The sequence below is a fragment of the Humulus lupulus genome, chromosome 1, assembly GCF_963169125.1.
Source record: "Humulus lupulus chromosome 1, drHumLupu1.1, whole genome shotgun sequence".
In the NCBI taxonomy this organism is placed as follows: domain Eukaryota; kingdom Viridiplantae; phylum Streptophyta; class Magnoliopsida; order Rosales; family Cannabaceae; genus Humulus; species Humulus lupulus.
In genome coordinates, this window is record NC_084793.1 from 299263777 (window position 1) to 299284126 (window position 20350).

Here is a 20350-nt window from a genome sequence, read left to right on the forward strand (position 1 = left end):
GTGCACTAGCTGCAAATCCGGTGTATCATGCTAGGACCAAGCATATAGAGTTGGATGTTCATTTTGTCAGAGACAAAATCCTTCAGAAAAAATTGGAAATCTGATATATACCATCCCATGACCAGATCGCAGATTGCTTCACAAAGAGTCTCACCCATGACAGATATCATTTCCTTACTGACAAACTTTGTGTGGTTGAAACCCCACATAGTTTGAGAGGAGCTGTTAAGAAATGATATTTTGCATACCTTATTTACTTTGCCATTATCCTGTTATTTCTCATAGCTTCTAGAAGATTGTCTTGCTGTCATTGTGGTCTCAATGTAACAAAGTTTGTACAAACCGTTAGAATATTCCTTGCATAATTTTTCTGTGTATGATTTTGTAATCATAATGTTTCTGTTAGAATCCCTGTACCAATGAGGTTATAAATAGAAGTGCGGCCAGCCTCATTCAGTGAGCTGAGCATTTATCAATATTGTGCAACTTTTCAAATTTCTTTCTATGACCTTGTTATTTGATCCATGCATGCATAGCATAGTAAAGTACAGATAAATATACGTAATTACAAACACACAGATTGAATTCTTTTAAGAGAATTTCTGAGCAATCTCCTGGAGGCAGCAAGTGAGGTCCTCTGGTTTGGAGAACATGACCATATGATCTGAACCATTGATCACCTTGACCTCATCAGGTGGGTTGTTCTGGATCATCCACTCCTGGAAACTGGGCTTGATCACATTGTCTTGGTCACAAAGGATGAAGACTCTATTGACTGATCCATACTTCTCTTTGGACGGTTGGTCTTCTGGTGATAATATGGTGACTGAGAGATTGATTGGTCGAATCAATGACATCCCAAGAACTAAATCCTGTTTCATTTCATTATATTAATATTGGAAAGAAGTCGAAGAGAATTAATGTTCTATGGTCAAAGAAGAGAAGAGAAGTAACTGTTGTGCTGTGAGATCTTTGTAGTTGTTTACCTCTGGTGGGGAGAGCTGATACAATTTGGATTCCATAAATTTGGGCCCAAAGACTATGGTGGTTGGAGGATGACCAGGCCCTTTATCAAATGTAAATTCTGAGTCCAAGTAAGAGTCCAAACTTTGACCATACTGCATATTCCACACACAAATGAGTTGAGAGATAATAGAGGAGAGAAGGGTACAATAATATGGGAAGAAAATGATCAATATGCATATGAATTAAATTTTTAGTTATATATATCGCTGTCTACTTTTTGTTTTGCTCATATTAAAAAAATAACTTAGTACTAGATGCATCATAGAAAGAAACAAATATAGATTTAGAATATTGATTGGTCAGTTGTTTTGATTGCTGTTGTGTACCTGCCTGCTACCAAAACAAGTATATGGAAGCCATAACATGTGTACCTTTTCATTTATAATGGAGAAGCTCAAGTCAAGACCAGGCATAGATGCTGTGGCGAAAACAGCCACAGAAATTTTCTCAGGGAACCTTTCCATAGCAACAGATATGCATGCTCCACCCACGCTGTGACCCACCAGAATGACCCTCTCCTCTGGGGGTAGGGATGCCATGAAATCCATCAGTGGCTCAACGTAGTCAGAGATTGACTTGATTTCATGAATCGGCTTTGGGTGGATGCCGGAGGAGGCAAGGTCCAAAGTTGTGATTTTGTGGCCTTTTGACTTAGGTAGAGCCACCACCTTATACCAACACCATGCTCCATGACAAGCTCCATGAACCAGCACAAAATGTGTTCCTTTGTTTTCCATCTCCTGATGTGTCTTTGGACTTTTATTGCTATATGTCATTCGTCATTGGGTCCAGCCTTTTATAACAAAGAAATCACTCATAATATGGTCCCCGCAGATATCTTCAACTGGTACATTTCAAATAGGTGCGATAATACTTTTTAATCATGCCCATAGAGCCTGCCGACAAGTGTAAAAAAATCATTTATAGAAAAGAAAAGTCTTAAAGCATTCAAACAAGAATTCACAATAGTCACCTAAGATTTTTACCTCAAAAATGTCATGTTGGCAGCTTGGTATGGTGGCATTCTTAGTCAAAAGAAAATAAAAGTCCATGGGACTTGGGACCATTAATAAACTATTCATGATAATCTCACACAAGATCTTGTTTTTGTCGAAACCTTAATATTAGAGGATAATACTGCTAACACTCTTGCTGCTTGCACTTCTATTTTGTTTCTTTATTCTTTTAGAGGAGCTGTTTATCTTCCTCAAGACAGAGCTCCTCAAATCTCCATAATCTACGCACACAAAAATAGTGAAAACATATATGTTAGGATTACAGTGCCTTCAGGATCCTGAATTTACCAGAACGCTAGTGAAGTTAAATACCTTTTCAAGAGAACTTTAGGATTGTAAGGAAACAAATTCTTGTTATGGAGACTTTCAACAGAAACTCTAAGTGATAGCAAACACTCTCTGGCTTTCTTGTATGGTTTTACTGCAAGGCAATATTGCTTACCACCAGATTTCGACCCTTCGGCAAATCCCTCCACACATTTATCCTCAGGTACTGAAGAATCCAAATCATGATCAGTTGAGTTGTCCCATAAAAATTTTCTTTTCTTGTAAGATAATTGATTCTCATAATGCCCATTTGCTGAGAACTGTACAAAAAAGTGCCAGGAACCGCAAATTGTGCGCAAGCACCTAAACAGAGGCCATGAAGGAAAAAGTAAGTAGCAACTAGTAAGCCAAAATAATAGTGATATAAGGATCTACAGAAGCCACCTTATTTATATCAGTAACTGTATTTTTCTATGAAAAGAAGAAAAAAGTTCATTTAAATGACTAGACTAATGCTTAGGCTGTTTAGTTTAGATCATTATATATGATTTAAAATGATGAAAATAAAAAAATTTAAAAGGAAAAGACCACAACAGGTTTTAGTGAAAATAATTTCCACTAATAAAGAAAGAATACGAGCCCAGTCCAACTACAGTTCTCATGTATAACAATTTCATACAACAGTGAGGATAAAAGAAATTCAAGAGAACACACCTTAAAAGATACTCGGCGCAACTTATTCCTATATCTTTCGAAATAAGGTAATCCAGAAGCACTTGATGATCATAGTGTAACTGAGAGATAAGATTCATAAACTCAATAATTATAATAAATATGGTGACCGTTTACTACAAATTAGCAAATGGAAAATATCTAGAGCTTGTGGGTTGAGAATTTCAAAAGTCCCCCAGATATGGAATACTTGCCTCAGAAAGAAATAGATGGAATAAGTGCACAGGATTAAAATGTTTGAAACGTGAGAAATCACATCATGTTTTTCATCCTTGAGAAGCCACTTTTGCCTTCTGAAACCTATAAGAGACCAAATGAGGTTGTTTAAAAAACAATCCTTTACTGCATAGAGATAAAGGAATAAACCAGGATGTTTACTGCTTACTGTGTCTCTGGTGGAAAAGGTACAGAAAGCAGTAGCAAAAGCACTCTGAATAATAAATCATCCTAAAGTTCAGATAAATGAGAAAATAATTAAGAAATGAAAACATAGGAAACCTATAAGTAATAATAAACAACTATTTACTCAGACAACAACTTCATCCATTTAAAGAGACACCAATACCCCTATTATTTATTCAAATCAAATCTCATATTTATTCACAAATGAGACTTCCAGATATATCTACTTCTGCAAAAGCAGCACTCCCTTTATTTATTTTAAAGGATAATCACTATCAGTGTATACACACAAAAAAATAAGTGTGTTAATGGTCCCAGGTTGGAAAAACTTCTAAAGATTATAAATAAATTATTATACTATATATTTTTTTTTTAAATAAAAGGATAATCTATAAAAAAATTATAAAAAGTATACACACAAATACATCAATTCATACATCAAATTATGCTCTTTTATCATTTACTCTTTTTTCTTTATATTTGTCCCTATTCTAGTTGACATATTCAGTGTCCCGCCTAAAATATCGACAAAAATTAAGACTTGGTAGTCCATATTTTTTTTGAATCATCATCTTGACCGACCTATATTATATCTCTTCTATATAATAAGTTCTTCTATTTAGGTAACGAAAATTATTAGTTTTAACAATTTTTTATTTTTTAATGTTAACTTTGTAAAAATATTTTTATATTTAACAGAATATTAGTATATTTATTTTTAGTTTATAAATATCACTTAAATTTAAATAAAATAAAATAATTAATTAAAAAATTAAAAAAAGATATTTTTTTAGATATTTAAAATAACAATTATTTAAAAATACTAAATAATTAAACAAATTAAAATATGATATTTTTGAGATATTTTACCATAATAATTATTTAAAAATAATAAATAATTAAATAAATTAAAATAAGATATTTTTTTATATTTTACAATAATAATTATTTAAAAATAATAAAATCATACATTTTATAACTTAAATAAAATTTAATTAAAATTAAACTTAAACTCAATAATATCATATTAAACATATAATATAATCTACTGTCAATTAGCAACAAATTACTTTTTTTTTTTTTTAAAAAAAACTAGCAAGAAACTTAAATTTAAAAGTCACGTATAATATTTAATATTACATTAAATATATAATATTTAATATCTTGTTATCACTCCCAAATTCAAAAACTATAACAAATATAAATTTAAATTTAAACAAAAATAAATAAACTATTTAATTAAAACATGATATTTATTTGAAATTTATATGACATTAATATAAATTTAATAAAAATAATTAATAAATTCTATAAATAAAACTAAGAAAACGTGCATTGCATGTTACTTGTATCTAGTATATATATATTGAAATTATGTTTTTAGTGATTACCAAATTAATTAAACCAAGTATATTAATTAAGGTGCGAAATGGTAATTAAATGTTAAAACAGATTTCAGATTTGTCGGGACAGAATACAAACTTGTCACGACAGAAACTGAACACAATAAAAAGACAGTGCAAAAACAATAAAGAACACAACGAATTTTTACAAGGTTCAGAAACTATTTTGGATAACCTACTCCTTGGGGCCACACCCAGAGAATAAAACTAATTAATAAAGAATCACAAGTACAAAATATTGACTTAATGATAAGCGTACAAAATATACGCTTATTCATGACTTTTCCGGCTTGATGTGGTTGTTTTTCTCAAGTGAAATTATGTGTTGACGCCATTTTTCGTCAAACAGTGAAAGAAGAGCACTTAAACAAGAATTGATAATGGCCAAATACAATAAAACAAATCAAACACACGATTTTTACGTGGTTCAGCAGTTAAATCTGCCTAGTCCACGAGTCTCTGTTATTAAACTCAAGATTATCTCTGAAAATTCTTAAGCATGAATTCTTCAGAGTTTTCTCTCAAGGATCAGACTTTCGGTCCTTTACAATGGCGCATGGCTTCTCTATTTATAGAGAAGGATGCAGAATACTATCCCACATATTTTGGGTAGTTACTCTTTTTGTGAATAAAATAAATGACTTTAAATGCCTATAATCAGATATAAAAGGAAACGTCCCTGAAGACCAGGAAACACATAACTGATCAAATAATATCCCACGATTCTAGGGGATTTACATTAATAAATGAGGATTACATCTCATTTTTATAATACTTGTAGATATTCAATGTGTTTATTGCGTATCTCTAAGGCTTTAGTCTCCCAGGTTTCCTGTCACCTTTCGAGCTGGAGACATCTTCCGAGGTCACCCAATCTGTTCGAGATCGTATGCGCGTCGAGCTCGGGAACCCTGATCCGAAGTTGTCTCCAAAGATGAATGTGTTCCCGGGGCTGTCTTTCGAGATCATGAACTCTTCGAGGTCACCATACTCGAGATCGTCCATATCCTGCAAGCTCGGCATATGATCCTGGAGCTTGCTTCCAATCTTATGAGTCCACTTATTTGCGAATCCAACTTTCGAGGTCATAATTAACATGGCTCAAAATCTAGGTATAACATTTTGCCCCCTCAAAAGTATTTGTTCGAATCCTAAGAGAAGGAAACTTTTGAACTACTTTCCCTGAGAACTGTACTGTCACACCTTTGAAAATGGACACGCGTCAGCTGGGTATTGCTCACTTTTGGTACTCGAGTGCCTTGGAAACACGCCCACGATCGTCCGTCTGACAACTTTTCAGCGCCTTCTTGTCATTGATCCCCATCCATTCGATCTAGTGAAGATTTCACTCGACGCTCCTGATTAATTCCTTTTCCCCACTTATATATACAAGACCCCACTCTTCATCTTCTTCTTCACTTTTACCTTCATTCGCCATAAGCAAAAAAGAAAAACAAACTCAGAGACCTCTTTGCAAAATTCATATCCTGTGCATGTTTTCTCGACCAAAGAAGCAAAGGAATCCTGGTCTGTTTGAGTCAGTGAGTTCTTTCCTGGAACCTCTTCTTCAATCGACGATCTCTCTGCAATCGCCATTACTGTGTAAGTATGCCATTTTTGTTTTCCATTTAAAATGTTCTTGCTGTGTATGCTAGTTTACGTTCTTAGCATGATACGATAGGAGGTTTTGATCCGATAGGCTTTTATGCTTTCTAGATTTTCATTCTGGATGTTCGTCTCTAGTTTATACCCAGTTTTGACGTTTGAGTGTGGTTCCCATTTTCTGGGTTTTGAAATTTTTAGGCAGCGTTTCTTGTACATTAAGTTTTCGGATAAAAACATGGGCTTTGACAAATGCACGAAACCCAAAAACGCTTTTCCTGGCTAACTGCCACTCTTCTTTCCCTTGAATTTCAGGATTTTCAAAAAAAATTATCCACGCTCCTTTTCTTTTTCGTGGAATACACGCCCCTGACTCCTCAATAAGGATCTTAGTATTTAGTGTCTCGTTCCTAAATCTCCAAGCTCATTCCACCGAGCTCGTGATTCTTGCATGCATGGCCCTCACCATTTTTTCTTTCTCGCTAGATGTCACAGAATCTGGAAAGACGGTGGGGGTTATTGCTGGCAATACCTTACGAGCCGAAATCTCCGAGCCCAGAATCGCTCTTCGCCCGGAACCAACGTCGGATAAGAGAATACGAGCTTGCACGCGAGCAAGAAGACATTCGAGCTCACTATCGCCGCCAGATAGACGAGGTCATTGAAAAGAAGAGAAGAGTTCTTCGGGAGGCCCTCTATCCGGAGCCCAATTCAGGACCTAGGCCTATTCCCCTCGACCCTGTGCTAAAAGTCACTGTTGCGTATCATCCAGGGGAACTCCAGTTTTCCTTAATGGGGGAAACTTCATCATCGCAGCCGAGGAAGGAGATGTTCGAGGCCGAGCTCTACTGGAGCACGGTTACCACAACCAGCCAAATATCTGAAATCCTGGCTTTCCATGGCCTTAGCTCGTCAGACGCCTTTAAGTGTCGAGTTCCGACCAGCCATGAACGGAGCTGTTTTGCCCTTGGCGGCCGCGACGCCACAGTGAGATACGCGGCATGGAGCCAGGAGCACATGAGGGCAGGAGCTTTTCTGCCCTTGAAGTCTTTTTTCAAAGACTTTACTGATTTCGTTGGGTTGGCACTGTTCCAACTCAACTCCAATTCGTACAGGGTGCTGTCTGCCCTGAGGTCCTTGTACCACGAGTTGGGGTGGGAAGGACCTTCACCTCAAGAGATTTTATATCTCTTTTGTTTAAAAAGTAACCCCTCCCGAGCTCGGGGAGGGGATGGTTTTTATTACCTCTCGAGCTACCCCAAGGAGACGAAGGTTTTTGGGGATCTCCCCAACCACCCGCCTGATTTCAAGAGGGCCTTCTTCTGGACAGATGGTCTGTCCCCGTCTCGACATTATTCGTTCAGGCGGATTCGTAAGTATTCTCGTTACTTTTTATTCTTCAGCTCGAGACTTTAGTTCTTAAATCCATATTTAGACGAAATGTGTTTCGCTTTTCAGCTAATTTTAAGCGTCCCACCCCCAATGAAGCAATGATGAGGCACAGAGAGGCCTTGCTCCAACTTCCCTATGGCAGGAGGTCTCTTTCGTATCTATTACACGAGGACAAGCTCCGAGCTTGCGGGTTGTTGGGAGAGGGCCAGTCAACCTCTGACTGGTCCAGTAAAAAATATGAACACTGGGAGGAGGTGCCACTGCCCACAGGCGCCCTTCCTCCGAGGAGAGAAAGGAAGACATCACTCCCAGTTCGCTTGAGAAGTCCGCGTTCTGGGAATGAAGCCAATGATGAAGCCTCGAGCTCGGACTCAGATGAAGGTAAAACCCTTCCTACTTCGCGAATGTGGTCCCCCACTTTACTAAAACACAGGCCCAATAGGTTAGTCTCGTGCCCACAGGATAGATACCACTTCTATATATGGAGTTGGGTAGACGACTGTGTCCATAGGTTTGATAGTGGGCTCGGGAAATACCACACCATGTACACCACAGACGAGGTGTGGAATGAGATAGCTGTGCAGTACGGGACCAATGATTATAGGGACCTCTCGAGGTTATCACCTACTTATAGGGAAGGCACTCCCCACGCCTCCTCTGAAGACGGGGGAATTTCATGGTCCCCAAGCTCGAGCTCGGGGGAGAGTTCCAGTTAGGTTTCTTCTATCATCACTCTATATGTCTGTGATACTGAAATAACTTGATGTACACTTCTCTTTTACTGACTTACTGTGTTGTGACTTGTGCAGGCGAGATGGACTCCGACCTTGACACCCTTATCTACAATGCAGGCGCCAAGAGGAGCAAATGCCCTAGGGCGGGGTCACTGAAGACCGGTCAGCCGGGCAAAGGCTCCAAGAGATCCAAGAAGACACCTCCCCTTGCCCCGCTGGTTTCAAGCTCTATTGCTGCGTCGACTGTCCAGGCCAGTGCCTCCACGACAATGCCATCCTCGCAGACCGTCGTCTCTGCGGTTGCACCGACTTCGCTGGTTGGTGCCCCTGCCATTGTTGAGTCCCAACCTCCTGTGGTGGGCGAAACGTCTTCTGCTCAACTTTCCAGAAGACCTTCTGCTTCTCGAGTTCAGAAGCTAACAATCTCCACCCATATGGACTCGTATGTGGTGGACAATGCTGCTGGACCTCACGGATCTACGCTGATCTCGGATGTCATGTCCCGGATCGGCCAGAGCTATGGCAGTTTCGAAGCTCCCCAGTGGCAGTGCTTAACCGGCACCCGAGACCGCACTGTCCTTTACGAGAAGAGTATCGAGCACACTGCTGCGGTAAGTATCCTTCTATATTCCTTTTGCTTACATTCATACTGACCTGAGGCTAATGGTGGTTTCTTCCTTTTTTCAGGCTCTTGCCTTCACTGCCCAGCTCAATTACGAGCTGAACAACGAGATCCATTCGAGCAGGACTCATGCTCAAGAGGCGAAGGACCTCCACCTTAGAGCGAATGACGATCTGAAGGCGGCGAATGCTAAGCTCGAGGCAGTGGTTAAGGAGCGTGAGGACATGGCCAAGGAGCTCGGAAAGCTGAGAGCTGAACTCGAGGAGCAAAAGAAAGATAATACCCAGCTTTGGGAGACCAATAAGAAGCTCGAAGAGGACAAGGCCGCCACCTTGGACATCATAGAGGATGCCAAAACTCGCCTTCTTGTCGAGTACAAAGAAAAGAAGGAAAAGGCGGTCGACTTAGCTATGTACCGGATGTGGGCTTATAATGAAGATCTGGACATCAGTTTCTTAGGTCCCCATGAGGCGCCGCTTCTTGAACGATGGAATGCTCGGCTCGAGAAGGAAGAGGTTGAACAACTCGAGAAGGAGAAGGCTGCTCCGGACACCGTTTCGGAGGGAGCTCAAGAGGATAGTCATGCTATTCGTCCTGGGGGGTCCGGTGCCACCGACGCTGAGAAGGCCAAGGAGACTCCTCTTCCTTGAATCTGACCTCGGGGAGATCAGTTATCGGGGCTGTGTCCCCTTATTTCTGTAATTATTTTAATATATGCCCACGGGGCTGATACTATTTCTTTTACCATTCTTTTATATGCTTTACATTTCTTGGCTCGAAATATTTTGCATATTTTTATATTGATGAACCGGTTATGTTTATTTAATTCATACAAACATAGTTTGGATTTAGGCTCGAAATTCGATGCATTCATGCATAGTCTATTCGAATTATCCGCTTCCGACCTTGTTACTTATCAAGGTCAGATATTACTTTAACCATGAACTCAAGAGTACTTATATGGTATGTAATGTGAATGATCTGGTTATATCTTTTTTTTGTTTAGTCACTTTTCCTCATCCTCATTTTTTGTTCCGAGGTTAAGAGTTTGAAACTATTTTTCTCTTAAGATATTCCAGCCTCGATCTCGACTTGTCTCGTGATAGGTTTAGGCTCCTACTTATTATCGATCAATTTTTTGGCTGGTTCCAGACCTGTTAAGTTTGCACATCTGGTTAACTCCAAACATTTTAGGTTTTTGGTAGTTCGGTTTTGTCCGAACTATCTAAGCTCGCGTATTTGGTTATATCCAAACACTTCATATGTTTTTGATAACTCAGTTATCTAGGCTCGCGTACTTGGTTATCTCCAAATACTTTTATCTTTTTGATAAGTCAGTTATGTCCGAACTATCTAAGCTCGCGTACTTGGTTATCTCCAAATACTTCATGTATATATATATATTTTTTATTTTTTAATCTGATGGTATATATACCAATGATGCCCCCTTAATATCCTATGAGTGTGACTATAGGTTATTAAATTAAGAGAGATTGCAAAAATAAAAAGAAATTACATATGGAACAAAATAGACCTTTTATTTGATGAAATTCAAAAACAAACAAACAAACTAGTACAGATAGAAAGTCATGGTTACAGGCAACACTTCCTACACTATTGATAGTAAGGTCTAAGGTGTTCGCCATTCCATGCTCGCGGTATTGGGCTCCCATCCAATCTCGCAAGTTTGTACACACCAGGTCGGATGACTGACTCTATCTGGTATGGTCCTTCCCAGTTCGGCCCGAGCACTCCAGCTGCTGGATCTCGGGTTGCCAAGAATACGCGTATTAATACCAGATCTCCCATTCCGAACTTTCGATCTCGAACCCTCTTATTGAAATATCGTGCAGTTCGTTGCTGGTAAGCAGCGTTTCTCAGCTGAGCCTCTTCTCTTTTTTCATCAATCAAGTCTAGAGTTTCTTCGAGCTGAGTGTGATTGGAACTTTGATCGTAAATCTGAGTTCGAATCGTTGGGATTTCGACCTCGATGGGCAACATTGCCTCACAGCCGTATGCTAGAGAGAACGGGGTATGCCCTGTTGAGGTCCGAGCTGTGGTTCTATACCCCCAAAGGACTTGAGGTAATTCCTCGGGCCATCGTCCCTTGGCTTCTTCCAACTTTTTCTTCAGAGAACTCTTGAGAGTTTTGTTAACGGCCTCGACCTGACCATTCGCCTGAGGGTGAGCCACAGATGAAAAACTCTTTATTATGCCATTCTTTTTGCAAAAGCTGGCGAACAAGTCGCAATCGAACTGAGTTCCGTTATCGGATACGATTTTTCTCGGTACTCCGTATCGGCATACGATGTTCTTTACCACGAAATCAAGGATCTTTTTCGAATTTATGGTTGCCAATGGTTCAGCCTCCGTCCATTTCGTGAAGTAATCAACGGCGACTACAGCATATTTCACTCCGCCTTTTCCAGTTGGGAGAGAGCCTATGAGGTCGATGCCCCATACTACGAAAGGCCATGGGGATGTCAACATGGTCAGTTCGGATGGTGGAGCTCGGGGTATCGTGGCGAATCTCTGGCATTTGTCGCATTTCTTCACATACTCAAAAGAGTCTGTTTTAATGGTTGGCCAGAAATATCCTTGGCGTATGATCTTCTTGGATAGGCTATGCCCCCCGGTGTGGTCTCCGCAGAACCCTTCATGAATTTCTTCAATGATTTTCTTAGCTTCGGGAGGGGTTACACATCTAAGCAGCGGCATGGAATACCCTCTTCTGTATAGCTTTCCGTCTAGAATGGTGTAGCGAGGAAGTTGATACATCAACTTTCGAGCTTGATTTTGATTTTTTGGAAGAATTCCATTTTCGAGATAGTCAACTATTGGACTCATCCAGGTCGGCTCTGTTTCAATCATACACACATCTTCCTCGTCTGGCTCAGTAATGCTGGGTGTTGATAGGTGTTCTACGGGTACAACATTCAGTTCTTCATTTTCGGCGGAAGTGGCGAGTCGAGCTAAGGCATCTGCATTTGAGTTTTGTTCTCGGGGAACCTGTTCAATTGCATAAAATTCGAAATACTCCAATGAGGATTTTTCCTTCTCCAGATAAGCTGCCATTCTTGTGCCACGAGCCTGGTACTCTCCCAGGATTTGATTAACCACGAGCTAGGAGTCGCTGTAGCAATGTATAGCTTTGGCTTTGAGCTATTTTGTTATTCGCAGTCCCGCGAGTAGAGCCTCGTACTCAGCTTCATTATTAGATGCTTTAAAGCCAAATCTTAAAGCAGAGTGAAATTTGCTCCCTGCAGGAGTGATCAGGATTACTCCTGCCCCCGCTCCATTTTCATTTGACGAGCCGTCGACGTAAAGTTTCCATAGCTCGTGGGCCGTGGTTATTACCTCATCGTCGGCTATTCCAGTACATTCCACTATAAAGTCTGCCAATACTTGTGCCTTAATGGTCGTTCTTGGATGGTAGGTGATCTCGAACTGTCCGAGCTCAACATCCCATTTAAGGAGTAGACCTGACGCCTCTGGTTTAGACAGGACCTGCCTAAGTGGTTGATCTGTCAGTACATGGATGGGATGTGCCTGAAAATAGGGGCGGAGCTTATGAGACGAATGAATTAGACTGAGGGCGAGTTTCTCCATCAATGGATACCTTGACTCTACCCCCAGTAATCTCTTACTGATGTAATAGATGAGTTTATGCACCCTCTCTTCCTCTCGAATGAGCACCGCGCTTATCGCGTGTTCGGTGGTCGAGAGGTATAGGTACAATACTTCTCCCGTTTCGAGTTTTGACAGGATGGGTGGTTCAGCGAGGTGTATTTTGAGCTCCTGAAAGGCCAGCTCGCACTCCTCTGTCCATTCAAACTTCTTACTTCCTCTCAATAAGTTGAAGAATGGAAGGCCACGATCCGTTGACTTCGAGATGAATCTGCTCAGGGTGGCCATCCTGCCAGTCAAGCTTTGGACATCTTTATGCTTCTGAGGTGAAGGCATATCAATCAGGGCCTTTATTTTTTCGGGATTAGCCTCAATTCCACGAGAGTTGACAATGAAACCCAGAAATTTTCCCGAAGATACCCCAAAAGTGCACTTCTGAGGATTTAGCTTCATGTTGTATTTTCTGAGCACGCCAAAGCACTCTTCGAGGTCATCAACATGGTTCTTGTTAAGTTGAGACTTTACAAGCATGTCATCAACATAAACTTCCATGTTGTTCCCTATTTGCTCTGAAAACATCATGTTTACGAGCCGCTGATATGTAGCTCCAGCGTTCTTGAGCCCAAACAGCATAACATTATAACAGTATAGCCCTTTATCTGTGATGAAGCTCGTATGTTCTTGGTCGGGGGCATACATGGGGATCTGGTTGTATCCAGAATATGCATCCATGAATGACATCAAGCCATGCCCCGCCGTGGCATCCACGAGCTGATCAATTCTTGGCAGCGGAAAGCAGTCTTTTGGGAAAGCTTTGTTGAGATCCGAGTAGTCAATACAGGTTCTCCACATCCCATTGGGTTTTGGGACCAACACTGGATTGGCTACCCAGTCAGGGTAAAAGACATCCCTAATGAAATGGTTTTCTTTTAACTTGTCAACTTCCTCCTTTAATGCTTTCTTTCTGTCCTCGTCCAGCTGTCTTCGCTTTTGTTGCTTCGGGGGAAAGCTTTTGTCTATGTTTAATGCGTGGCTCGCAACATTCGGGCTTATCCCCACCATATCTGAGTGTGACCATGCGAAGACATCCTGGTTTTTCTTCATAAAGCAAATTAATTGCTATTTTGCCTCGTCTCGGAGGTGTTTTCCGACCTTCACCTTCTTCGAGGGATCAGTTTCCTCGAGCTGAATTTCTTCGAGCTCCTCCAAAGGTTCGAGGTCAACTTTCTCCTCAATCCTTGGATCGATCTCCTCGTCAATTTCTAAGACTGTTCCGTCTTTATTTTGTATGATAACGAGTGTTTGAGCGCTCGTTTGTTTCTTTCCCCTCAAAGAAATGCTATAGCACTCCCTTCATGCCAATTGATCTCCTTTTAATGTCCCGACCCCGCTTGGGGTTGGGAACTTAAGGGCCAGGTGCCTCACAGATGAAACTGCCCCCAGCCCGACCAGGGCGGGGCTCCCGAGCAGTACATTGTAGGCAGATGGTAAATCTACTACCACGAACTCCATTATCTTGGTCACCGAGACTGGATAGTCTCCCAAGGTCACAGGGAGTTCAATGGATCCCATACAGGCAGTCCCTTCTCCTGAAAAGCCGTACAAAGTAGTTGCACATGCCTTCAGGTTGCGAAGGGAGAGTCCCATTTTCTCGAGGGTCGCTTTATAAAGAATGTTGACTGAGCTCCCATTGTCTATGAGAACTCGGCGGACTCTCTTGTTGGCAAGCTGAAGAGTAATAACTAATGGATCATGATGAGGGAACTGAACATGGGAAGCGTCCTCCTCAGTGAAGGTTATCGGTTGTGTTTCAATCCTTTGGCTCTTCGGTGCCCTAGGTTCGGATTCATAAGGAGTCCCGTCCCCTGTCTTCAGCTCGTTAACGTATCTCTTTTGAGCATTTCTGCCCCCTCCTGCGAGATGAGGCCCTCCCGTGATGGTTATTACGTCCTCTCCATCTATCGGCGGGGGCCTGTCTTCTTCCCAAGATCGGGAGTTATTATTTTGTGTCGTCGAAGGCGCGGCTACTCTCTGGCTCGCAGTAGTCTGTCCAGTACTCTGGTTTTTGACGTACTGCCGGAAGTAACCTCTCGAGATCAACCCTTCGATCTCATCCTTCAGCTGTCGACATTCATCAGTTGTGTGTCCGGTGTCTCTGTGGAATCAGCAATACTTACTGGAATCCCTTTTGGATTTTTGATTTCTCATTGGGTCCGGACGCCTAAAGGGGACCTGGTTTTCATTAGCCAGGTATATGTTTTCCCGGGACTCGTTGAGCTCGGTGTGCACTTTATATACGGAGAAATACCTTTCTCCTTTCTTTTTCTTTCCTCCTTTAGCCTCGGGGTTATTTCCCTCGCTCTTTTTCCTCTTGGAGGGATTCTCCGAGGTAGGCTGTGGAGCTGCTGGGTAAGCCGAGGTTGAGGCGGAGTTAATGTTTATCGTTGTAGTTTCAGTCTGCGAGGTCGCCTTGAGCGTTGACCTCGCCTCCTCTACATTGACAAATCTCTGCGCCCGTCTGTTAAACTCGGTTATTGACCTCACCGGTTTCCCTTGCATGTCGTCCCAAAGGGCACTTCCGGGTAAAACACCAGCTCGGATAGCCATCAGGTGCCCACTGTCATCCACATCTCAAGCCCGGGCGACCTCCAGATTAAATCTTGTCAGATAGCTTTTCAGTGTTTCGCCTGGCTGTTGTTGGACGTTGGTCAAAGTGGATGCCTCTGGCCTGACTCCCACCATAGCTCGGAACTGCTTCTTGAAGTCTCTAGACAACTGTTCCCATGAAGTTATTGAGTGTTTCTTGTACTTTTCGAACAAACTTTTGGCAGGTCCTGCCAATGATGTTGGAAACAACATGCACCTGAGCTCGTAACCCACGTTACTAGCTCTCATAATAGTGTTGAATGTACTCAGGTGACTACATGGGTCGGTTTTTCCTTCAAACGCTGGGACGTGAGGAATCCGGAACCCTTGAGGAAATTGAGTGTTAGAAATAGGTGGAGCAAACGGCTCGAGCTCCTCATCAGAGTCCTCGTATCGACCATTCCCCTGTTCATTCTTTAAAAGCCTAAAGGCTTTTTCGAGCTGATCGATCCTTTCTTGGACTGGTTCCGTGGGAGGTGTTGTCTGGAATTGACAGTCATTGATCATGATTCCAGGCTCGCGTCTCCTTGAGGGATCTCTACGCCCATTCAGGTGATTCCTCAGGTCCGGATTTGTCTGATCTTCCTTCCCCCTACTCTGATTCAGATGATTTCGCAGGTCAGGACGATTCTTGCGGCTTCCAGTATTTTTACGACCTCGGTCGTGTTTACTGACGGACCTGGTCTCTCCGGACTCGTCACTGGTGAAACTCATTGATCGGTCATTTCGCGATGGGTTCTTCCCATGTCGCCTCGTCTCCGCAGTGCGAGACCGAGACGTCTGACTTTTCTCAGATTGTGCGCCTCTCCGCTCCTGGAAAGTCTCCCTGTGTCCTTGTCTATCCCTTGTACGCCCTTGATCCTGATCTCGAACAGGTTGAGCGTTTCTGCGGGGAGGTGAAGGATATCTTATGGGAGATAGAGGGAACCGTATAGGTGATGGTGGCTGCCGCCCTTGCCTCAGCCTAGAGGGTCCAGAATTTGCCTGAGATGGGTCAGTCGCGTTCGGTGCACTACCAGGAACCTGAGTCCGAGCCTCGGCAGAAGTTCGGTTATTCTTAGTTCCTGGAGGCACTTCCACAGGTGGATTAGGCGGGACCTGAGTTCGGGTACTCCTCTGTGGCCTAGGAGGAGCAGATGGCTCCGCTGGTGTCGGAGGTTGAGTCAGCCTCCTTGTGGCAGCATCCTTTCGTGGACATCCACGGGGCCTCCGGGGATGAACGTGCACGTCCCTTGGAGGAGGGACTTGGTTTTCGCGCGAGGCGGGGGCTGAGCCACCTGCGCCTCTGCGGCTATCCTAGTCAACTCCTCATTCCGTTTGTTGGCCTCTGCCAACAGCTGTTTCAACTGCCGGTTTTCCAGTTCTACAATAGGAACGTAACGCTCAGGATTGTAGTACATGTCTTCATCCCTTGGTGGAGGCGGTGGTCCCCGGGAATCAGAAGACCCACTTCTCTCCTCAGCATCCGGGTTCTCCATTGGTTGTTTTCCAGGATGCCTTGGGTAACTTTCATCAGGCGTGTTCTGATTGTTCGTGGCCATGAATCTCTCAGGGATGAATGCTTAAGGCTCTCAATGAAAGCACCAAACTGTTGACACCGTTTTTCGTCAAACAGTGAAAGAAGAGCACTTAAACAAGAATTGATAATGGCCAAATACAATAAAACAAATCAAACACACGATTTTTACGTGGTTCAGCAGTTAAATCTGCCTAGTCCACGAGTCTCTGTTATTAAACTCAAGATTATCTCTGAAAATTCTTAAGCATGAATTCTTCAGAGTTTTCTCTCAAGGATCAGACTTTCGGTCCTTTACAATGGCGCATGGCTTCTCTATTTATAGAGAAGGATGCAGAATACTATCCCACATATTTTGGGTAGTTACTCTTTTTGTGAATAAAATAAATGACTTTAAATGCCTATAATCAGATATAAAAGGAAACATCCCTGAAGACCAGGAAACACATAACTGATCAAATAATATCCCACGATTCTAGGGGATTTACATTAATAAATGAGGATTACATCTCATTTTTATAATACTTGTAGATATTCAATGTGGTTATTGCGTATCTCTAAGGCTTTAGTCTCCCAGGTTTCCTGTCACCTTTCGAGCTGGAGACATCTTCCGAGGTCACCCAATCTGTTCGAGATCGTATGCGCGTCGAGCTCGAGAACCCTGATCCGAAGTTGTCTCCGAAGATGAATGTGTTCCCGGGGCTGTCTTTCGAGATCATGAACTCTTCGAGGTCACCATACTTGAGATCGTCCATATCCTGCAAGCTCGGCATATGATCCTGGAGCTTGCTTCCAACCTTATGAGTCCACTTATTTGCGAATCCAACTTTCGAGGTCATAATTGACATGGCTCGAAATCTGGGTATAACATTATGTATTTGATCTGTTTTGTGAACTTGTACAATTTTTTGCTATAATTCTTATTAGTATGTGAATTCGGAGTTTTTAAATTAAATATTTGTGTGGCTAGTATTCGGAAAGCTTCCACATGCGATATATCGTTGGTCTTAGGTGATATATCGCCCTTGAGAAATATGGATTTTCGCAAAGACAGAAACGACAACAGATATTTTGCGTTTTTATCGAGAATTTTTTGCATGCGATATATCGCAACATGGGAGGGGATATAATGGCACGAGGGCATTTTTGGAATTTTCATGAAATTTTGTAGGGTTTTTTTCGTGAAAATAAAAAGAAGAAGGAGGCAGAGGTGTTCTGGATGGCATAGAGGAGGAACAGAGCAAGAATTCATTAGTTTTATTTCATCATTTTATGCTTTTCAATTTTAGATCATTTTTATGCAATTATGTTTAACATTATGAACTAAATTTTTGTTTAGAGTATTTTAATGTAGTTGTTGGATATTCTTTTCATCTTTAATGCAGTTTCTATGATTTCTTGAATTTATGTTTATCTATTGTTCTTATGCTTAATGCTTGTAATTGATTGGCCATCTTTTGCATGATTTTTGGTTTGAATTCAATATCTGAAAATTGAGAATTGGAATAGCTATAGACAACAGACACAAATTTCAATTTAGAACGAAAGTATCAAACTAGTTTGTGTAGCAATTAGGTTTCTGTTCTTAATGCGGTTTACTTAAACAAAACAAGACTCTCTCTTGAAATTTGCTGCAACTTTGTTGTACTTCTCTTCACTAATCTGATTCTGAATGAAACGCTCAACCACTTGAACTCCCTTCAATGGTCAGCAAGCGCTTAAAATTATAGACAATATTTACAACTTTAAAACTAAACAAACGTGCATTGCACGTTGTTTCTACCTAGTATATATAAAAAGTTGGTATTTAATGTTTTTTCTTGGTTTTAATGATTTTTTTAACTTCAATGGAATATTCTAAACATTTAACGAAATATACTTTTAAAATAAATTAAAAATAAATATTTATTAATTATATTAATATAAATTCAAATATTATAAAATATTATTATAATATTTAATAATTATATAAATATAAATTAAATATTATAAAATATAATTGTTATAATAATATATAATACAAGACTATATATTTAATAATTATATTAATATAAATTCAAATGTTATAAAATATTATTATAATAATGTATAATATATAATCCTAATCTTGAAATATGTTTTTTTATTACTTAATCTAACTTATATAAATATATGCATATTAAATAACAACAAATATTATAAATATATTTTATGTAAGTGTCATGTATGACAGAATAACTACATAAGAAATCAAAATAACATTTCTCTTTTATCAAGAATTAGCAAGTTTCTTCTCCGATTATTGATGTGTGATTTGAATAATATCATAAATATTTTGTACCTTAAATAAGATGATCTAAAATGTTATCATATTATTATTATTTAATCATAAACAATGTTTTAGTTAATTTTTCGTTTAATATGTTTATGTCATTCTTTTATTTATAATATTATTTATTTATTTGAAATTTATATGACAATCATAAAAACTTAATAAAACTAAACATTTATGTGCATTGCACGTTGACCTAATATATATATATATATATATAACTCAACATTTGTTTTGTTTTATTTAAAAAATATATTAATTTATTTTTATCATATTTTTTAATTTTCATATAAATTTTAAATCAAAAATTGTGTCATATATTATAAAAGAATAGCATAAACATATTAAATAAAAAATATATTTAAACCAAAAAAATTGTCAATAATTTAAAATATATATATATGATAATTTTTTAAATCACAAATTGTCTTACTTACCTCTATTTAAGGTACAAAATATTCGATTATGATATTATTCAAAAATACATATTCTTAATTAGAGAAAAAAACTTGTTTATTCTTAATTAAATAGGTATATTAATCTACTTTCTTATGTAGTTATACGGCAACACTATTTGTACACATATATATAATATATTTGTAATGTTTGTCAGTATTTAATTATATGAACATATATTTATTTTATTTAAGTTGGATTAAGTAATAATAAAAAAAATAAGTAATGTGTTTTTAAAAAAAATTAGGATTATGTATTAAATATTATTATAATAATGATATTTTATAATATTTAAATTTATGTTAATATAATTATTAAATATCGAATTTTGTATTAAATATCATAATCACTATATCTAGTCTATCGTATTTTTTAAATGTTTTAGGTATATTCTATTAAATATTTGTAAGATTCTTTTAAAGTTAATAAAAAAATTGTTAAACCAAGAAAGCATAAAATATAGGGGACTTTACAATAATATACCACTATAACAAAATAACTACAAGTTTGTTATAAGAAAAATAATATACCCAAATGGACTATAATATTATTAAATATAACAAATTTTATATTCATGACAAATATCTCACATAACTAA

At 39.5% G+C, this 20350-nt stretch overlaps 2 protein-coding genes across 2 annotated transcripts; one reads left to right on the forward strand and one right to left on the reverse strand.

Moving 5' to 3' along the window:
• Positions 1–487: 487 nt before the first annotated feature.
• LOC133811569 (methyl jasmonate esterase 1-like) lies at positions 488–3121 on the reverse strand. The gene is made up of 6 exons (XM_062246184.1): positions 3024–3121; positions 2355–2672; positions 2013–2263; positions 1398–1922; positions 987–1118; positions 488–872 (listed from the first exon to the last, which is right to left on the reverse strand). Exons 4-6 carry the CDS (start codon positions 1800–1802, stop codon positions 591–593), a joined length of 819 nt encoding a protein of 272 aa, XP_062102168.1. The 5' UTR covers positions 1803–1922; positions 2013–2263; positions 2355–2672; positions 3024–3121; the 3' UTR covers positions 488–590.
• A 5544-nt stretch (positions 3122–8665) lies between these two features.
• LOC133779769 (uncharacterized) lies at positions 8666–10078 on the forward strand. The gene is made up of 2 exons (XM_062219685.1): positions 8666–9185; positions 9262–10078. The coding sequence occupies exons 1-2, from the start codon at positions 8844–8846 to the stop codon at positions 9844–9846; spliced, it is 927 nt and encodes a 308-aa protein (XP_062075669.1). The 5' UTR covers positions 8666–8843; the 3' UTR covers positions 9847–10078.
• Positions 10079–20350: the final 10272 nt, after the last annotated feature.